A 20,091-nucleotide genomic window follows, 5' to 3' on the forward strand; every position below is an offset into this window, starting at 1 on the left:
GATCTGTACAATTTCTCATTTATCCACAAAATAATCCATTTACCAGGCCCTTTGCTATTCACTTAGCCTCTATCCCTCTGCCTTCACACAGAGAAGACTGTTCACCGATAGCAGTTTGTATATATAACACTAACATCCCATCCAACTCTGACGTGCATTGAACACCAATCCCAATACCCCCCTGCTGGTCACAGCTGAAACTTGTCCTGTTTGTTGCCATTCCCCATTTTCAGCCCATTAACCAGACTTCAAACCACACCAGTGTATTACAGTACTTAAACACTTAGCTGTTGTAGCATAAAATTTTCCATACCACAAACATGCTCGAGTCAAGGACAGAGTCATAGAAAAATACAGCACAAAAGCAGGCCCTTTGGCCCATCTACTCTATGCCAAGCCAATTAAACAGCCTACTCCAATCGACCTGCAGCGGGACCATAGTCCTTCATACCTCAACTATCCAAATATCTATCCAAACTTCACTTAAATGTTGAATTTGAGCTTGTACACACCACTTGAACTGGCAGTTCTTTCCATTCTCTCATGGTCCTCTGAGTCAAGTTTCCCTTCGTGTTCCCTTTAAACTTTTCAACATTGCAGGAAAAGTGACTTTTGTTTGTAGCCCCACCCAACCTCAGTGGAAAAACCCTGCTTGCGTTTACCCCTCAAAACTTTATGCATCTCTATCCCATCTTCTCTCATTCTTCTCCATTCTAAAGGATAAAGTCATGACCTATTCAATCTTTCCTTGCAACTCAAGTCTTCCAGACACAGCAAGTTCTTTGTAAATTTTCTCTGTAATCATTCAATCCTATTTACGTCTTTCCTGTAGGTAGGTGACCAAATCTGCACGCAATACTCCAAATTAGGCCTCACCAATGTCTTGTACAACTTCAACACAACATCCATCTCCTGTACCCAGTCCTTTGATATTTTTGCCACATTGGTCTTCATAAATCAATCTTTAACATTAAAAAGGATTTTCAACCTCAAAATCATCTAAAAATAAGTGAAGATGGAAACTTGTATTTAAGCATCCAAATAGTTTTTGGTTAGACAAAATGAAAAAAAATCTCTGTTCAAGTGAAATTAGCAAATATACCAATTTCGATAACACTTCCATCAGGAAGGTTGAACTCATTGCTTTAGATTCTACAAAGCTGGTATCTGGCAAGCAGCAGGCCGAGCATATTCTGGTGTGAATCCTTTTGAGTTCACTCTAATTTAGTTCTTCACAATACAGGTAAAGAGAAAAACAAATTTGACGATAAACTGAAGCAAGTGAGTTGAAAAAAAAACGGGAGTTCCTCTTTTTAAAGAGGTCTTGAGCAGATAGATCTGACAAAACAAAAAAAAACAACTAGACTAACTTCCAAGCTAATGATACAGCCAATTGTTGAGAAAAATGATTTCACCCAACCTGTCCCACATGTAATAATTTCTTGTAAGCTACTGTTTATCAAAGCATCATTCTTGCAGAAGAGAAAGTACCTTTTTGCAATTCTGAGGTGGAAATTCACATCCCTCGAAAATGTATATAACAAAAATATTCTAAAGTAGTGAATGAGCAGACACCATATCTCCTGATTTATTAAGATTAACGGAGAATACACCTGCCAGAATGCCCACCAATTCCCGCAGCTATTCTTTCTCATCTCCATTCAACCTCCAAACAAGGAGTTGGTCTCTATGAGCCTTGAAATTTATTGATACAAACTGCTTTTCAATTTCCAAGAACTAAACCCATGTTTAAATAGTGGTGATTTTAGAGCCAGTCACACTACATGCAACCAGGCCCTGCAGCCCAACTCATCCATGCTAACCCAGATGCCTGCCCAAGCTAGTCCCACTTTCCTTCATTTGGCCCATATCCCACAAACTTTACTATCTAGGAACATGCCTAGAACACCCTTTCAACATTGTAGTTATACCCAACTCTACAGATTACTCTGTCAACTTGCTCCATACACGCATTACCTACTGTGATGGGTTTTTACTGTGGTGAACTATGTACAACTTCAACTTGCATGAGAAGGTTCTAAATAACTGTGAAGATTTCAGGTGCCACACACACTGAAGGATTCTGTCAAAGGGTATCTTTGTGCCAAGCAACTGTTCAATTCAGTTGAATACACGTTCCATTTCAGTTTTATGGGGTCATTTGTACTCAAAGCTCTTAACCATCAAAACTGCCAAGTTCTGATGAAGGGCCTCAGCAGGAAACATCGACTGTTTATTCATTTTCATTGATGCTGCCTGACCTGCTGAGTTCTTCCAGTATTGTGCACGTTGCTTTGAGTTTCCGACTTCTGCAGAATTTCTCATGTTTATGAAATCTGCATAGTTCATTCAAGGCACAGCAAAAGTTCCTTTACACAGCCCTAAAACTAAGAACTCCCCAGCTCTATGCACGGAACAAATTTTCCACCTCAATCTGATTATTTCAGCAAGACATTTTTGGTGCAAAATTGATAAAGTTTGTGGTGAACTTAACCTAACTAGACCTACTTAACTGGAGATATTTGGTAATCAAATATCTTCAGATTTGCTAATGGAAATCCTTTTATTGTGTACACACTTGGCACGTATGTATTGTTGTGTGCATTACAACAGCGTCTACACTGATGAACTGCATTGGTTAGGAAGCATTTTAACATGACTGAAAACATGAAAATAATGTCCGAATAGGCTTTTAGAGCATAATCATGCCAATAATTTGTACTTTTCCCACCACAAACAGGTTGCAAAACATTGTGCACAATATTTTTAACCACAAACACAAAATGGAGCCAGCTGCTCTGTATTAGTGTGTCAGTTCTTAAGCTTTTACTTAATATTGCTGCCTTGTAGCATCTTCAATCCGGCAAGAAAAAAACTGCAGCAAATTCAAAATCAAAATACAAGCACGAGTAATGTTAGCTTGCTGACTCAGCGAACCGAATGGGCGTATTTCCCGATGTTAGAAACCAGTTTTATTTGCTTAATTTACTGTACCTCAATTGGATTTCTGTATAATGACTGCTTCCCAGAGGAAGGAAATGACATGGCAATAACTCGATCTGCAAAGAGCACACAGGATCAGCATTAGGACTTTGTAAAAACTCAGCAAGTAACTGCCAAGACAGCCACATGAAACAAAGCACAAAACAATGCTTGCAATCCAGATCTCACACCCACCATCGCTTCACTCTGGGGAAATTCATCTCATCCCATTAGACAGATTCATTCCTGGGTTTCAAACCAACAAAGTAAAAGACTGATTTTCCCTGCCAACTCCCCTCCACCCCCACCAACTCTTTAACCACATCTGCAGTGTGGGATATTAAAAGTTTTACAAACCAGTAATGTAAGTAAGGTCCAAGTCAAATCCATCCTTTTGATAGCGCCTTTTATTTTCAGACACCTGCAAGTAAAAAGTCTGTCAACTATCTACTTTTACAGGATAATAGAATGACATTACTAGTATTGCTTTTCCTTTAAAAACAGGGGGTTCCAATTATTTTTATGCCATGGACCCCACCATTAACTGAGGGGGTCTGTAGACTTCTGGTTGGGAACCCCTGTTTAAAATCCAAGATTTATGGCAAGTCTTCACTTGAATGTTAATTACATTTTGCTTCAACTGAAATCGGCCCACTAGCTTTTTCTGGAACGGTTGGATCAGGGTTAGGGGTGAGGGCCTCTGTATAGCACACACTGTACCTGCAGTTAGGGAACTCACAAGACGGAACAGAAATGATGATCAAAGACCTGTATGCTTCCGAATTTCAGACTAGCAGTGCTGGGAGAAATGCAGAAGCAGCTGAGGAAAGTGCAGGCAGTGTATACGGAACAAAAGCTCATGAACATTATATAGCACCAATGAAGATGCAACAGGTCAGGAAATTTCTTCGTGAAACAAATGGAGCGACCCAATTGTATTTGTGTCAATGAACTCTTATCCTCTCAAAGCATTTTTAATTTAGGATCTGACAACATTAAGATTTATCTTCTAACTTCTGGTCATTTCTACCCCCCCCCCCCTTTTTCCTATCCCCTATTTTTACCCTGTTTCTCCTCACCTACCCATCAATTCCTCTGGCTCCCTTTCTCCAATGGCCCATTCTCTTCTATTAGATTTCTTCAGCCCTTTACCCCATCACCTCCCAGCTTCTCACTTCAACCCCCTCACCTGGTTTCACCCATCAACCAGCCAGCTGTGCTCCTTCCACCCCCACACCTCCTTATTCTGGCTTACTCCCCCTTCCTTTCCAGTCCTGATGAAGGGTCTCGGCACCAAAAGCTGACTGTTTATTTTAGTCCACGTAGGGTGCCTGACCCAAGTTCCAGCGGCAATGTGTGTGAACCAAGATCTATTGTCCACAGAATTACCGAGTAGGCGGCGGTGAGCTACCCTACGACATGCACCTATCGTGGTGGTGCAGAGAGCTCCAGGATTTCAAGGCAACTAGTCAGGACAGTGAACAATTTAGAGAGAAACTTGCTGTTGTGTGCATATACAGTGCGTGCATGTCAGTGGTGGAGGGAATGAATGGTTGATCAGTGCCATTCAAGCAAGCTGCCTTTTCCAGCACAGTGCTGAACTTTCAGTTGCTGGCTTTATACTCAACCAGACAAGTACACAGTATTCTAGGAATATGCTCAACATGTGCACATATTCCTAGTAGATAGCAGAATAGCTATTCCTAGTAGATAGCAGAAAGGCCTGTGAAAAGGCCAGTGTCATCCCTTAGATACACAGCCTCTCACCTGCATTTGCAGCCATTTATGTGGCTAGTGTATGAGTTTCTGGACAATGGTGACACCAGGAGATGTGAACACAGCGACGTCTGAGGCAGATGTCTGCTGGAAGGGATGGACATTGTCTGCCACTTTGAGGCTTGAATGTCACTGGACACTGACCAGCCTATGGCTGAATGTTGTCCAGTGCTTGGTGCATGCAGAAACCGGCTGGTTCATTTGCTTATGATTGCAAATGAAGTTGAAAGCTGTGCAATCAGGAACAAACATCCCCACATCTGACCTTATGATGGAAGGAACTTCAACTGATGAAGCAGCTGAAAGGTGTTTTTAGGACTTAGTACAGCACAGTTGGCCCATGATGTTTTCTTTAAAGAAGAATTGTAAGCCATTGCTAACAAAACAATCACTCCAATACATCATTCCCTTCCAAGTATGAAAAAGTAATTTATTGGAGCTTACTATACAAAATTTGGGGAAAAATCCACTTTAAAAAAAAAATACAAATACAATCATTTCTCCAGGCCTCCTAAAGACACTAGATTTACTAATTTCAGCAAGACTTAAATGATAATCTAGAGAGCAATTTTCACTAGTCTCTTAAATGCAGTAGCTTAGCCTCCAAGTTGCACTACCAAAAGGGAATATGAAAATTACACTGTATACAATTCATGCTGGTAGGTATACGTAGTATTTGATGCTCATTTTATGATGGAATCAAAAATCAGTCAACTAGAAGTCGAATAAATTCTGAAAGATCAAATAGCTCAGCTATTGGGCTGCGAATGTTCCCAAATTTAGTACAGCAAGCTCCAATAAATTATAGAGGAAATCAGAGATTTTTAGGAAAATAGAGATTTCACATTTCAAACAAACATAAGAACATAAGAGATAGGAGCAGGAGTAGGCCAATCGGCCCCTCAAGCCTGCTCCGCCATTCAACAAGATCATGGCTGATCCAATCTTAACTCTAGTTTTCACCGAATCCCACAAGGCAACAGTGCCAACCAACAGGGCACCATGCCGCCCATTTTATTTTATTATTCATCCCGCCCAAACCCATGTGATCACCCGGGGAAAAAAAACCGAGTTGCCAATTTAGGAGAAAAAATCTGGAAAATTCCTCTCCGACCCATCCAGGCTATCGAAAACTGGTCCAGGAGATCTAAACCTAGCCTCATGTCCACTTACCTGCTCGCTCACTGAACAGTCACTAAACAGTCCCCAACTTCAAGGAACAAGCACACTTCCATCATTGAAAATAGCAGTAACTAGCAAGCACTTTGAATAAGAAGGACTTGATTATATAAAAACAGAATCTCCCAATGAAGAAAGGGGAAAAAATAGCAAGCCAAACAAAACCAATTACATCCACGTACTTAATTGGAATGAACAGGATCTGACGCAAAAGATCAAAGCAGGCAAGTCCCCCTCAGGTTAGCAGGCTAGTGCAACAGATAATGGGACTGCCTCAGTTCCATCAAGCCCAGTTCATTCCCAACCTCTGGTGTTGCACCTGTGGAATTCGTGCATTTCTGTGATAATCATGGGCTCCCTAGCACTCCCCTTTCTTCCCACAACTCAAAGCATGCTGGCTGGCAGATAATTTAGCTCTGGGAGGTTACCCCTAGTGGCAGTGGATGGAAAAAGAATCAGAGTTGCTATGTATACAAGTAATTTACAAGAATAGTATTCATAGATTTGCCCTGAGAACTAGCACTGACTAGATGGGCTGAACTGCCTTTGTGTGTCAAGAGAGCAGATCGAAACTAAAAACACTCCATCTAACAAACACATTCCTCAATGTGTAGTTTGTTAAATGAATAGGATAGCGTTTGACACAATTTGCCTTCCAGGACTTCTACTCTGCAGTATTGAAGAGTTCATTCCTAATTAACTCATCCAAAGTACCCTCTTACCACCCAAACGTCTATCAAAGAAACCAAATAGGAAAGTATCTAGATCAAGAGAGGATGGGTGGAAAGGACAGATCAAATAAAAGTAACTTTATTTTGATAAGTTTATCTCCAATAACATTACACACTGATGCCGCAGCACCTTTTCTGAACCAGAACCACTCAGTCTTTACAAAAAATGCAGCCAGGGCGATTTGTTCTGCTGGAGTTTTTCCTATTATTGATTATTTATCAATTGATTTGATTTCACATTTCACTATATGTTTCAACATACATGTGATTAATAAATGAACCTAATAATCTAAGACTTTTTAAAACCAGTATTAAGAATTTACTCAATCCAATCCAATATCCAATCCAATCCAATAGTTTCAATCCAATATTGTAACGTAGGAAAATTTTGTTGGCCGATACAATTTAAATTAATTGGATCCCGACCTAGAAGTGGATTAACTTCACAAGATGATCTGCAAACCACAATATGCTTCAATTTAAGAACCGTTAATCAAAGGCAAATAAACAGTTGACCAAGAAATTCGATCTCAGCAAACCAGGTACCAGTGCACCACAAAGGGGCCCAGCCTTTGTCGCAGCATCTGAGAGCGTCTTTTCTATGGTAAAACTCACCATTCTTCTTGTGGCTTTTTCAAGATGTTTTTTCTGTGAGGCAAGCCGAAAAATTCTAACCAAGATGACAACTCGAAGAACTCGAAAGACTGTCACCACCCTGAGGAACAAAGTTTATTACTGCAATTGTCCATGTTTAAAACGGAAAAATTATTTTCTATATTTAAAAAGACACGCCATAAATAATTCCATTGTACTTAGTTAACCAAATATTTTTATAGCAAGACTGCCTAAACATGATATTTTTGCCAGACCAACATTTCCCATTTAATACATTTAAATGCCCTAGTTTTGTGACTGAATACCTGTAGTCAAGTTGTCGTAGCCAAATTCTCAGCTGTTACTGAACAGCAACAGAACAAAAAGGAGTCTAAATGGGGTTGAAGAAGAGGACTAGAACTTTTTGCGACTTGCTCACCACGCTGAATAACTTAGTACATAAAAAAGCCAAACAAAAAAAGCAATGACAATGGGTGGGTGTTATGATATTGCAATACTTTACAGCACCAGCTGCAAGATCAGGTTCAATTGCCACTGCTGTCTGCGAGGAGTTTGTACGTTCTTCCTGTCACTGTGCGAGTTTCCTCTGGGTGCTCCAATTTCCTCCCATGTTCCAAGATATACAGGTCAGGGTTAGCAAGCTGTGGGCATGTTATGTTGATGCTGGAAGTATGGCGATGCTTGTGGTTTGTCCAGCACAATCACTGCCGATTTGACAAACGCTGCATTTTGCTGCATGTTTCAATGTAACGTAAAGCCAATTGTTATAATTTTTATGTAGTGCATTTCTAAAGCAAAAATGTGAATGGTAACTATCAAATGCAACAAGCAATTGAGAAGAAACTTCTAACCAGGCAGGAACTCTATGGTACAGCCAGTTGTTGAAGTGATTGAAGGAAATAGGTGGTGCAGCAGACAGTATCTCAGGCCTGACCCTGACCCTGACCCTCCAATGAAGGTTAAGGAGACCGAGCATGATGTATTGTTTGGGATTAAAAGTAAATGGTGCCGTGGTGCTGTGGGCAATGCAGTTGCCCCAGTACCATCAGTCCTGGCCTGTGGTGGAATGTGTAGAGTTGGCACATTCCCCCCTTCCACAATGAATCCACTTTCCTCACACATCTCAGACACACTGACTGACATGCTAATTGGCCTAGAGCAGGTAGATGGTTGGTGGGGGGGGGGGGGGAATCAGTAAAGTTGTGGAGCACATGGGAGAATACATTACAGAAAATTAAGCTGAGAAAACCGGATTGATAGGACTGCTTCAAGAGCTGGTTTAGACTAAATGGCTATTCCATGTTGTAGAGAATATGGAAATACAGGAGATGCTAAAAAAAGCAGACGCCAAGCCTAACTTGTTGGGTTAATTGGCCTTCTGCGCTGCAAGATCTTCAAACGTTAAAAATGACTAGTTCCATTACTTGTTAGTCATGAAGACACAAGTAAAAAAGATTTTAAGTTAAAGCTTTTGCTTTCTCTCTCTTCACCCCACCCCCCCCGCCCCACTTCTTCCTCACTTCAACCGTACATGCTCTTAAGTAGGGTTTTCATTAGGATGTGACATCAGTGGTCATAAAAAAAATAGCAGATAAAGAGTTATGGGATTATCAAAAAGCTGCTTTATCTACAGTGCCAAGTTGTAAGACCATAAGACAATGGCTTAATTCTGCTACTTCAGCCCAGGGTCCGTTCTGCCATTCTGTCATGGCTGATCACACTCAAACCCATTCTCCTGGCTTCTCCCCATAATCTTTGACACTCTTAATAATCAAGAATCTATCAATCTCCACTTTAAATATACTCTAACTTGGTCTCCAAAGCCATCTGACAATGAATTCCACAGATTCGTCATGCTCTTGCTATAGAAATTCCTCATCTTAGTTTAAAGGGACAGCCTTGTATTGAGGTTGCTTCTGCTGGTCTTAGCCTATAGGAAACATCCACTCTTTCTAGGCCTTTCAATATTCAATGGGTTTCAATGAGATCCCCCTCATTCTTCTAAACTCCAGCAAGTACAGGCCCAGAGCCATCAAATGCTCCTCAAACATTAACCCTTTCATTTCTGGATCATTCCCATAAACCTCCTCTAATGCCAGTATTCTACAGGTCAGCAGACTAGCTTCAGAAACAGGAGTCAAAATTCAACTTCCGCTTTAACTAGGAAAATCTAGACCCACAATCCAGTGCTTTATGGTGCCAGTGTGTTGCATTAAAATGGCATCTTGAATAATCTGCTAGATTCTTCAAGTGACCATGTGGCACCAAACTGAACTACCGCAGGAGTCACCTTCTCATCCAAAAACAAAAATGCACCCTCTGCTCATTAAGGGTTTTACTTACAACCAAGACCATTTCTGATCTCTTTCTTAGGCTGTGAAGAACATTTAGATGGCAAGGTACAAACAAAATTTCCTTTCTATTTCTCATTTCGATCAACACTTGGCGCTGAAGACCAGAGTGTAAAGAGAAACATCTAGTTTAAAGAAAACCATTTAGCACAAAGTTTTCAAATTATTGGATTCCTTATATCTAGCTCAAGACTAGCTGCTTCTGATTTTAATAAATGTCACTATACCTGGGAATGAGAGTTGCTCCACTCAAATCAGAAAAGGCATACACCATTGTAATAACCTGAGTCACCACCACAATAACAGCATCCAAGATATTAAGCTTGGAATGAAAATACACACGGAACCTGAAAAATACAGATCAAATATGCAAATCATAATGGAAGCTACAGATTTCTAAAATACATCTTACATGACACTTTGTGAAACTTAAAGGGTGGCATGGTAGTGTAGTGGTTAGCACAACACTTTACAGTACAGGCTACTCTGGTTCAAATCCCACCACTGCCTGCAAGTTTATATGTTCTTCCCATGACCTCGTGCGTTTTCCTCCCATAGTCCAAAGACGTACTAGTTGGTAGGTTAATTGGTCATTGTAAATTGTCCTGTGATTAGGCTAGGATTAAACTGGGGGATTTCTGGCCAGCATGGCTTGAAGGGCCGGAGGGCCTACTCTATAAATAAATTAGTATTAATGGATGTCTGTAAAACTATTCCAAATGTGACAGGAAAAGTTTGGATACTTCTCCCCCACGTTACTTAGAGTTCAGAAAAAAAATGACAATATAGACTGAGGGAATGCAGTGGTGTGTAGGAATTTACTTTACTTTATTACTTTATTGTCGCCAAACAATTGATACTAGAGCGTACAATCATCACAGCGACATTTGATTCTGCGCTTCACGCTCCCTGGAGTACAAATCAATAGTAAATATAATAAAAATTTAAATTATAAATCATAAATAAAAAATAGAAAAGGGAAAGTAAGGTAGTGCAAGTCAGGTCCGGATATTTGGAAGGTACGGCCCAGATCCGGGTCAGGATCCGTTCAGCAATCTTATCACAGTTGGAAAGAAGCTGTTCCCAAATCTGGCCGTATGAGTCTTCCTTTAATGTTCCTTTATATTAGATTTAGCCCAAGATCATTTGTTGAAGACTACTTCCATTATCAATTCAAGTTTTAAACATTAAAGATTTTTATAATTCCTTACCCTTCCACAAAGATTCGCAGGAGAACATCGATAACGAAGAAGAACGATATAGCCAACGACACACCTACAATTCCATGTCTAAAAGGCTTACTTTTATTTGCAGTTGACAAATCCACAATTACAAGAACAACATCAACAATTATAAGTACGATACCAAAAATCCTGCAAGAAACAAAAAGGCAAAAATGAATTGATCACATTCCATCTTCCCGACCCTCCCCAAGGTGATTTGCAAAGCGCATTAAATGCAGGCCACAATAAAATGCACATAATGCAGCACAATGGGAACTTAGGCCAGACAAGTAGATTTTCTATATGATTGGATGTTATTTCTTTCAAATCTTCAACACTTAAATCATTACGGTGCTACAGTGTGATAATAAATTATCCAGGGAACCAGTTAAGTTGAAAGGCCAGTGTGAGAAAGCAGTTATGCAGAATATTACTTGTTGTGCCAAGTGCCAAACTAGCAGGATTTCCAAATGATCACACCTTGATTTATTGGACAACACACAAAATGCTGGAGGAACTCAGCAGGTCAGATGGCATCTATAGAATTAAATCAACAGTTAACATTTTGGGATGAGAAATAGGTCCTTGGCCTGAAAAGTCAACAGCTTATTCATTTCCATAGAGGCTGCCTGACCTGCTGAGATCCTCCAGCATTTTGTGTGTGATGCATTGGATTTCCAGCATCTGCAGAGACTTTCTTGTTTTTGATTTATTGGACTTTTACAAGATTAACACTGGTGAAACTGATGAAACCAAAGGCACTTTAGCTAGATTAGCCCCAGTCTCTCCACAATGTGGCTTTTGGAGTTGCTTGTTTTTGTTAACCCAACCTGAGGAAAAGAGTCAACACCCAAAGGTGCAGTGACCTAGGATGCCTCTTTCCAGGTTTCAAGATCTATCAATGTACAGGTTTGAATTTACAGTAGTTGTGAAGTAGATTGGTGGCCAGGATAGCATTATTGTCCAAAGCCATTTAACACACGGGAGGGCTTTACTGTGTTGTGAGGAGGTAGAGATGAGTGATGCTAAGACAGAAGGAGGATTATTTTCAAAGTTATGCTAACGTGTGTGTGTGTGTGTGTGTGTGTGTGTGTGTGTGTGTGTGTGTGTGTGTGTGTGTGTGTGTGTGTGTGTGTGTGTGTGTGTGTGTGTGTGTGGGGGGGGGTGGTGGGGGGGAGGTATAGTTTACTATCCATTTTCTATTAATAGATTGATCTCAACTTCTTGCTGGTCACTGCTCATTTACTTCTAGTAGGCTTTGAACCTTAAAATTTCCATTGATGGTTGAATTTAGTGCTACTAACTTGAACTTCATCACTGATCCTATTTAAAGTAGCTTAGATGCCCAAAGTAAAGTGTGCTCTTCCATGCAGGGTGATGTGTGTTTCATTCTTCAGAGCTGTTCACAAGATCAAACACCCAACAATCTGTTGGCCCTAAAGAACACAATTAGGAAATGATGTTTTGCACAGCAACTGAATATACTCAAGGGTGTGACAAATTTGGACAGGTGTGTTGACAATGTGAAGAGAGATTAGACTAATTACATAGTTGTGCAAATATTAGCCAGGTTGTAAAATACGATGCAACTGATGAAACCAAAGGCACTTTAGCTAGATTAGCACCAGTCTCTCCACAATGTGGCTTTTGGAGTTACTTGTTTCTGTTAAAAAATCTTGTGACAAAACTCTTTTCCCCCTCACAATACAGATTATCAGTTTGATCACAGATTGCAAAAATCAGCGTTCTACCATTTTACCACTAGTCAGCAAGCACAAAATTAGATGAACTAAACTTGAGACAAATACAACATTTTTCTTTCATTCCAACCTGTAGGAAGTCCCATTTACCTCTCACTTCTGAATACATGCACAAATCCTTAATCTTCTTGGGATGACAATGTCTAAAATCATCATTGTTATCCATGTCTTCAAACTCAACATTCCCCCCCGCCCCCCCAGCAACATTGTACTTCCCCTAAGCTTTCTCACAGTGCTAGCCTCTCGCACATCCCTGACTTCCACCACTTCACCTCTGCTCAGGGTTTGAATGATTAGATCTCCTAACAGCCAGCCCTAATCTCAAACCTTTTATCACTCACTCCTCATAAAATAATTTCACCCATGCCATCAAGCCTTTACTCCTCCCACACCTGCACTCAAGTGTTTGCTGAAACTTCCGTGGATGGCCTTGGTAATAAAGGGGGAGTTAAATATCACCAGAGTCAGTTACACAGCACAGAAAACAGGCACTTCGGCCCAACTCATCCATACAAGCAATTTGTCCACACTTGGCCTTGTTGAAAAAGTAACCAAAACATATGAAGCACTTCACTTTTAAAAATTGTCAGAAAATAAAATCTAATATTTTGCCAGACTTACTGGTTTGTTACAAAATATTCTTAGATGCCATAGCTTAAATATCAATAGATGATCAATATTAAAATGCAAAATAATTAGTTTACATCAAATTGAATGCTTCAAATTATTAGGTACTTTGATTCAGTGGACATAAAAAACCTGCAAATGCTGGAAACCGAAAAACAGAAAATCCTAGCAAGTCAGGCCACATGTGGGCGGAGAAACAGAGTCCCCATTTCAAATCAAAAGTTGGGCCTGTCCCAAGTACTTCCAGCATTTTCTGTTTTTTATTCCGCTGATTCAAGTCAGTTTTACAAATCATGTACTAAAACCTCATTTAAAAAAGGTTAAATGAGCATGCAGATACTATTCATTTTAAGAGAGTGCTTGAACATGATAGACAGTCTACTTACCTAAACCAGAAGGACATTACATAAGGTGCAATTATTTTCTTGATCTGACTGCAACAAAACAATACAAATATTGCATCACACGCTATTCTAGCAGAAAACGTGCATTACCACCTCCCAAGTACTTTGAGAATATTTGTAAAGCTGTACTCTCAAGTTACCCCAAAACACTTTGAAAGATTGGAGTGCAGTTGACACAGCCATTAGTTATTGACGACCTAATGACCACTTTAGTTTGTAGTGAGCTAGTTACAATAGAGCAGTTCCTTTGAAAATCGCAAATGGCATTTAAGATTGAAAGTGGGCCCAATTTGAAGACACCCATTGACTGGATTGTCCAAGTTTGTCCAACTGGTACATTTTAACAATTTGGGAGAATTTGCCATCATCATATCAAAACTTCATTATTCTTCCAAATTTAAACTCATCCAAATAAAATTCCACAACTTCTATAATGGGACCAGAATTCTGTTTGCTTCATTGTTGCTCCAGGCCTCAGATTAGCTGTCTGGTATTTAACAGCTCTCCCACCATCAGTCCCATAGCACAAGGTTCTAACAACACAGAAACATAGAAAACCTACAACACAATGCGGCCCACAAAGCTGTGCTGAACATGTCCTTACCTTAGAGCTACCTAGGCTTACCCTTAGCCCTCTATTTTTCTAAGCTCTATGCATCCATCCAGGAGTCTCTTAAAAGACCCTATCGTTTTCACCTCAACCACCGGCAGCCCATTCCATGCAGTCACCACTCTCTACGTAAAAAACTTACCCCTGACATCTCCTCTGTATCCAACTTCCAAACAGAAAGAGAACTCCCACACTCCATTAAATAATGATCCCAAAACCTAGAGGTAGTCTCAAATGGATATTAAATGGATACAAAACCTGATTGCTTGCATCATTAAATCACTTCTTGCTACCCAAAGCTACATCACACATTCACAAAGGATTTCTAATCATTCATTTTACAAGGGTAATTGTAGTCATTAATCCATTTCCCATGTTTGAAAGTTGTTAGAAACAATCTTAGTTGCAAAATTTGGAGGCAAGATTTTGATACCTTTGAGAAACAACTACTGCACAAGACAACATTTATAATCGCACACCATGCCAAATTCAAGGCTGAATCACAAAGTAATTTCTGGAGCACTGAGGGATCAATTTTATTTTGACTCGGCCAAATACCAGGATGGCAGACTTTGATGCAAAAACCAAGTAATGCAGCTTCAAGAAATATGAAAATAGTCAGAGACACTCGGCAGGTCAAGTAACTTTGATGGGTGGAGCCAGCATCAATATTACAGTTCATATGTTATCAACCTCATGACAGACGTTAAAATTGTTACTCTCTGCAAAGAAGTTGTCTGATCAAGTCAGTATTTCCAGCACTTTTCAGCTCAAATTTAATACTTGTTGCTTAAGTAAGGTGATCCAAGTGTTAAAATGCAGGTTAAAAAATCCTTTGTGAAATAACTGCCATATGTGCAGACACATTTTCAAGAGTTAAAAAGGCTTGTTTGGGACAGGGAGTGGTTAAGTGAAGAGGAAGGATGCAGCTTTAAACAGTAACGCACATCAAGATCTAACCATTGCGATACTGACCGTTCTGTGGTTTTCCTGTTATCTTTATTAACTGTAATTGATAGAATTAATGTGCATTTTTTTTCTACAACTGAAGTGGGCCAGTAGTTGAGTGCTTAAACACAGAAGTAGGTTTATGGGTTGAGCAGTAAATATTGTTATTATAAACTTTCACTATGATGTCGGGGAAAGTCAAATCGATGGAAAATTGCCCTGCGACAAAGTGGCATCTGACAAAATAAATGCACTTTCTACACAACCAATATTTTCCCTCCATGGGTATTTGTGAAGTGAGCAAATGATTCTTGGTTCCATGAGTACACGGAATGAGCAGATTTACAAAGATCATATCAGCACTAATAAGGCAATGTAATATCTTAATTGGAAGATCAGTCCACAAGAGATTGAGGTGGTTTAACACTGTTTAAAATACAGTCCAATTCTGTTTACACAATAAGCAAACTTCATTTCAATACAGTTCTGTGCTTGCTGAAGAGCACTGACAGCTTCACTGCCTTTTTTCACTTCCATGTTTTGTTAATGAAACCTGTTCATAAAGTTCACTGATACAATTCCTAAAAGAAAGACTATCTGTTGAAGTGAGAGTTTGAGATGAGAACAGGGCAAAAAAAAAAGAGGATTTCAGCCACGTAAGAGTCTTGGCCAAAAACATCGACTGTCAAGGCTTCTCATGCCTGGCACCATTCCTCCATTTTGTGTAGGTTACTTAAATGGATAACTGTTCTTTACTAGCTGACCTAATACAAGCAAAATAATATATTCTATTAAATAGCATTTACTATTGCTAAACTAGTTTAAACATTTATTCTCATTCAAATCCCAAAATTTCAACTGGGATATGCATGAATTTTGAGTAATAATATTTTAACCAAGATTTAAAATACTTAACTGTCAAAGTATTGCCCTCTCAATCATTAAAGATGCACAAAGCATTGCAACACATCAGCAAAATGGTTATTTGTAAAGAAACACATGGCCTCTTCATACCAGTAAGTACATTCACCACAAAAAAAATGAGTTGTTAAAGCAGAAGAATACTTGTGTCCTAAAATAAAGGAAAATGTGCACAAATATTCAGTTTACATTTAGTAATCATACTTTCAGAGTGAGCACTGCTGTTGCCAACACTTGAACTTACTGCCCAGTCCGACAAAATTCAAGAGTCATTGTGGGAAGTGAAGAATCAGTTCTGCTGGCATTACTGGAGTCAATTATAGGCCAAATTAAAGCAGAATTATTATCCAAAGGATGCTGGTGAATCACCTGCGTATTTATGGCAGAGAGAATCAGTTCATTTAGGGATTTCCAATTACTAGCAAGTGGGATTAGGCCATGTTCTCTGTTTTTTTTAAAAGAAAAAGAAATTGTTGATGCTGGAAATCCAAAATGAAAACAAAGTTCTGGAAATAACTGGTTATATGAAAAGGTCAATTAATATCTTCACAGTTACCACGGTTGCACATTTTGTTTGTACCAGATATTACCCTGGATGTCATCTGATTTTGCTTCACTAAATGGGTGTGGCAATTTACTTTGCTATCAAGTCCATATCAGAGCATGAAAATATTACAGCATCACAGTATACACATTTTGAGTGCTGTCGTGGTTTTCTTGTATTTAGCAGCAGTGAAACAAAACCTGCAATTATAGAGAGCAGCCACTCACCAAGTCTGCTTCTGCCATAATGTTTACTTTAACCATAGAGAAGCTGGTTAGCTCAGGTAAAAAAAATGCTACAGATGGCAGCTCATTTGGAGCACAAAGACAGTCATGGAGAAAAGGGAAAACAAGAAACAGGGGAGGAGGGGATGCGTGGTTGGCAGTGGACTCATGCCTGGGGAAGGATGTGATCAACAAAGCTACTGATTGCTACCATGTTATAGGGCAAACCATCCGCGTTCCAGGTCACAAACACAACATTGTGCACGATGACGGCATCGTAACCTTGAATTGCAGAATCTTGTCCAGAGACAAGAGAGACATTGTAACTGTTAGTACAAAGGACAGCAGCATTCAAAAAAATAAATCGGGGGGATCCTGTGAATATAAAATCATTTACCCCAGCTGGAACCCTATGGCTCCAGATTTTTCATTTACTCACTCTTTCAACAGTGAACTGAAGTTATAGATCATGAACTGCTGAACTGTTTCAAAGGGACAAGTCAGAAGAGGACTCAGTGGCCTTTGACTTCATCATGACAGGTGCAAGTGGTGTTGGGAATATGCCCCATCAGTACCAGAGTGAGCTGTGGCCACCAACGCCAACCCCATGTCCATGTGGAATTTGTACGCTGCCCCAAGGCCAGGAGCTCTACTACCAGATTTCTCCCACATTCTAAGATGTCTGATACATTGGCTGCTGCCCTAAATGTTGGCCACAATATGCAAACTTAGTGGATTAATTAGCCACTAAATTACTCCACCCTGCTCCCACCCACACACACCCTCAGTACAACTGACAGTTGAATCTGAAGGAAGTTAATGGGCTTGTGAAACAGGGTACATTAACAGCAAATAAAGTGGGGGAATGGGATTGATCAGAGATCGATGTCTCTTTGGTGTTGCTTAAAAATATATCAATAACAATCCTTCCTGCTGACATTAGTCTTTCTTTATCAGTTCACTCTTGTGACCCACAATACGGCTAAGCTATTCAATCAAAAAAATACAATAGCTATCAAATACCAGGTTATGGACTTCAAGAGGCTGTGAAGGCGGCAAGATGGGGTTCAAGGAGGGAAACAGCTCAATAGAAGTTCACTGTTTCTTTATTAAAGTTACCATTATGAGCCAATGTTCAGCATTTGGGATAAACGTAGACAAAAAGAAATCAAGGATAGTGGAATGATCTGAGAGTCCATTGCCTTCCATATGAACAAAGTATGTCAAACCTGACCTGCCATTCAATAAGATCTGATTAAAACATTAGCTCCACATTCTCATCATCACCCAGTAACCATCCACCCATGTTTATCAAGAAACTCTCAAAGTTGGAATCAAAAGTCAAAGTGTCAGAGCAGTACAGAAACAGGCCATGCCAATCTGTTACTCTGCCTCGTCCCATCAACTCTAGATCATAGCCCTCCCTTCCCCTCTGATCCATGTATTTGTCTAAACTTCTCTTAAAAATGTTGAAATACAGTCCACGTTCACCACTTGCATTGGCAGCTCGTGCCACACTCACACCACCTCTGAGGGAAATAGTTCCTCCTCCAGTTCCCCTCAAGTATTTCACCCTTAACCTATGACCTCTTCTAACCTTAGCCACTCTCAGGGGAAAAACTTGCATTCATCCTATCAAATCTCCCCTCATTCTCCTATGCTCCAAGGACTAAACTCCTAATCTATTCAACCTTTCCCTATAATTCAGGTCCTCAAATCCAAGTACCATCCTGCCTCTGTACTCTTTCAATCTCATTGATATCCTTCCTATAGCAGGTGACCAGAACTGCACTCAATACTCCAAATTAGGCCTCAAAGTCTTATACAACTCTAACATATCATCCAAACTCTTAAAATCAATATTGATTTATAGAAGCTGATGTGCCAAAACTTCTCTCCACAACCATATTTACCTGTGACCCCACTTTATGAAACTATATTCCCCGACTCTCTGTTCTATTGCACTTATGCTTTGCTTACTGTCCAAGTCCTACCCTGGTTTGTCCTCCTGAAGTACAACACCTCACTTGTCCACAAATTCTACCTGCCACTTTTCAGCCCATTTTTCCCAACTTGTCCAAATTACGTTGCAAGCTTTGATGGGATTCCTGGCTGTCTACTACACTCCCAATTTTGGACTCCTCTGCAAATTTGCTGAAACAGTTCACCACACTATCATCCGTGCTGTTGATATCGATGACAATAACGGACCGTGTGGTCCATCACTAGTCACAGGCCTCCATTCAGAGAGGCAACCATCTACTACCACTCTTTGGCTATTATATCCTAAAGGCAAAGCAACTGAACCTTCTGGACCAGTCTCATATGCAGGACTGTGACAAAAGCCTTGCTAAATTCTATGTGGACAATCCCTACTGCCTTTCCTTCATCTTTACTCGTAACCTGCTTGAAAAACTCTACAAATTTGGTTAGACATGATCTACCACACACAAACCCATTTTGACCATCCCTAAAAGGCCCTGCCTATCCAAATAATTATATATCCTGACCCTTAGAATACCTTCCAATAACTTGCCACCTACTGACATTAGGCTCACCGGCCTATAATTCCCTATCTTATTCTTAGAGCCTTTCTAAGAATAAGCCTTTCTAACAACAGAACATTAGATATGCTCTGGCACCTATCCATGGACAAGTAAATTTTAGATAACTCTGCCACCACCCCTACATTTTCTGCACTAGTCCAAGGGAATACCTTCTCCAACCATGCGGACATACACCCTGATTTGCCTCCAGACAACATACGCCTTCTCCACTAAAATCCAGAAAGGGTTCATGATCTCACAGCTGTTTTACCTCAATATTATAGGCTGTGTCTGTCTCTTGAATACAGATGAAAAAAAGAACACATTCAGCTCCACGCAAAGATGACCATGCTGATCTTCAAGTGAATCAATTTTGCCCCTTGCTATCCTTTTGCTCTTAATATACCTGGAGAAACCCTTGAGATCCTCCTTTGCCTCATCTTCCAGAGCAACCTACGCCTTCTTTTAGCCCTCCTGACTTTCTTCAAGTGTTCTGTTGCATTTCCTTATTCTCCTCATTTGTTCCTATCTGCCTATTCTTGCTATGCATCTCTTTTGGCCTTTCTCCAAATAACATTTCAATCCGAGGATCCAAGGTCTTATCTTTTCCCATAATTCACTTGAAATATTCCTGATCCTGCTCCTAATTC

At 40.0% G+C, this 20,091-nt stretch overlaps 1 protein-coding gene across 4 annotated transcripts in view; it reads right to left on the reverse strand.

The window, feature by feature from the left end:
• tpte (transmembrane phosphatase with tensin homology) overlaps positions 1–20,091 on the reverse strand; it is an 89,032-nt gene that overhangs the window by 40,717 nt on the left and 28,224 nt on the right. For 3 of the 4 annotated variants that reach the window (XM_073043963.1, XM_073043961.1, XM_073043962.1), the window contains 6 exons: positions 13,631–13,678; positions 10,846–11,007; positions 9,862–9,981; positions 7,284–7,383; positions 3,340–3,403; positions 2,995–3,059 (listed from right to left, as the gene is read on the reverse strand). In XM_073043963.1, coding sequence (XP_072900064.1) covers positions 2,995–3,059; positions 3,340–3,403; positions 7,284–7,383; positions 9,862–9,981; positions 10,846–11,007; positions 13,631–13,678 — 559 coding nt within the window. The remainder of the gene's footprint in view (positions 1–2,994; positions 3,060–3,339; positions 3,404–7,283; positions 7,384–9,861; positions 9,982–10,845; positions 11,008–13,630; positions 13,679–20,091) is intronic. The other variant, XM_073043964.1, reaches the window with a different exon arrangement.

This window comes from Hemitrygon akajei, chromosome 4 (assembly GCF_048418815.1).
Source record: "Hemitrygon akajei chromosome 4, sHemAka1.3, whole genome shotgun sequence".
Taxonomy (NCBI): domain Eukaryota; kingdom Metazoa; phylum Chordata; class Chondrichthyes; order Myliobatiformes; family Dasyatidae; genus Hemitrygon; species Hemitrygon akajei.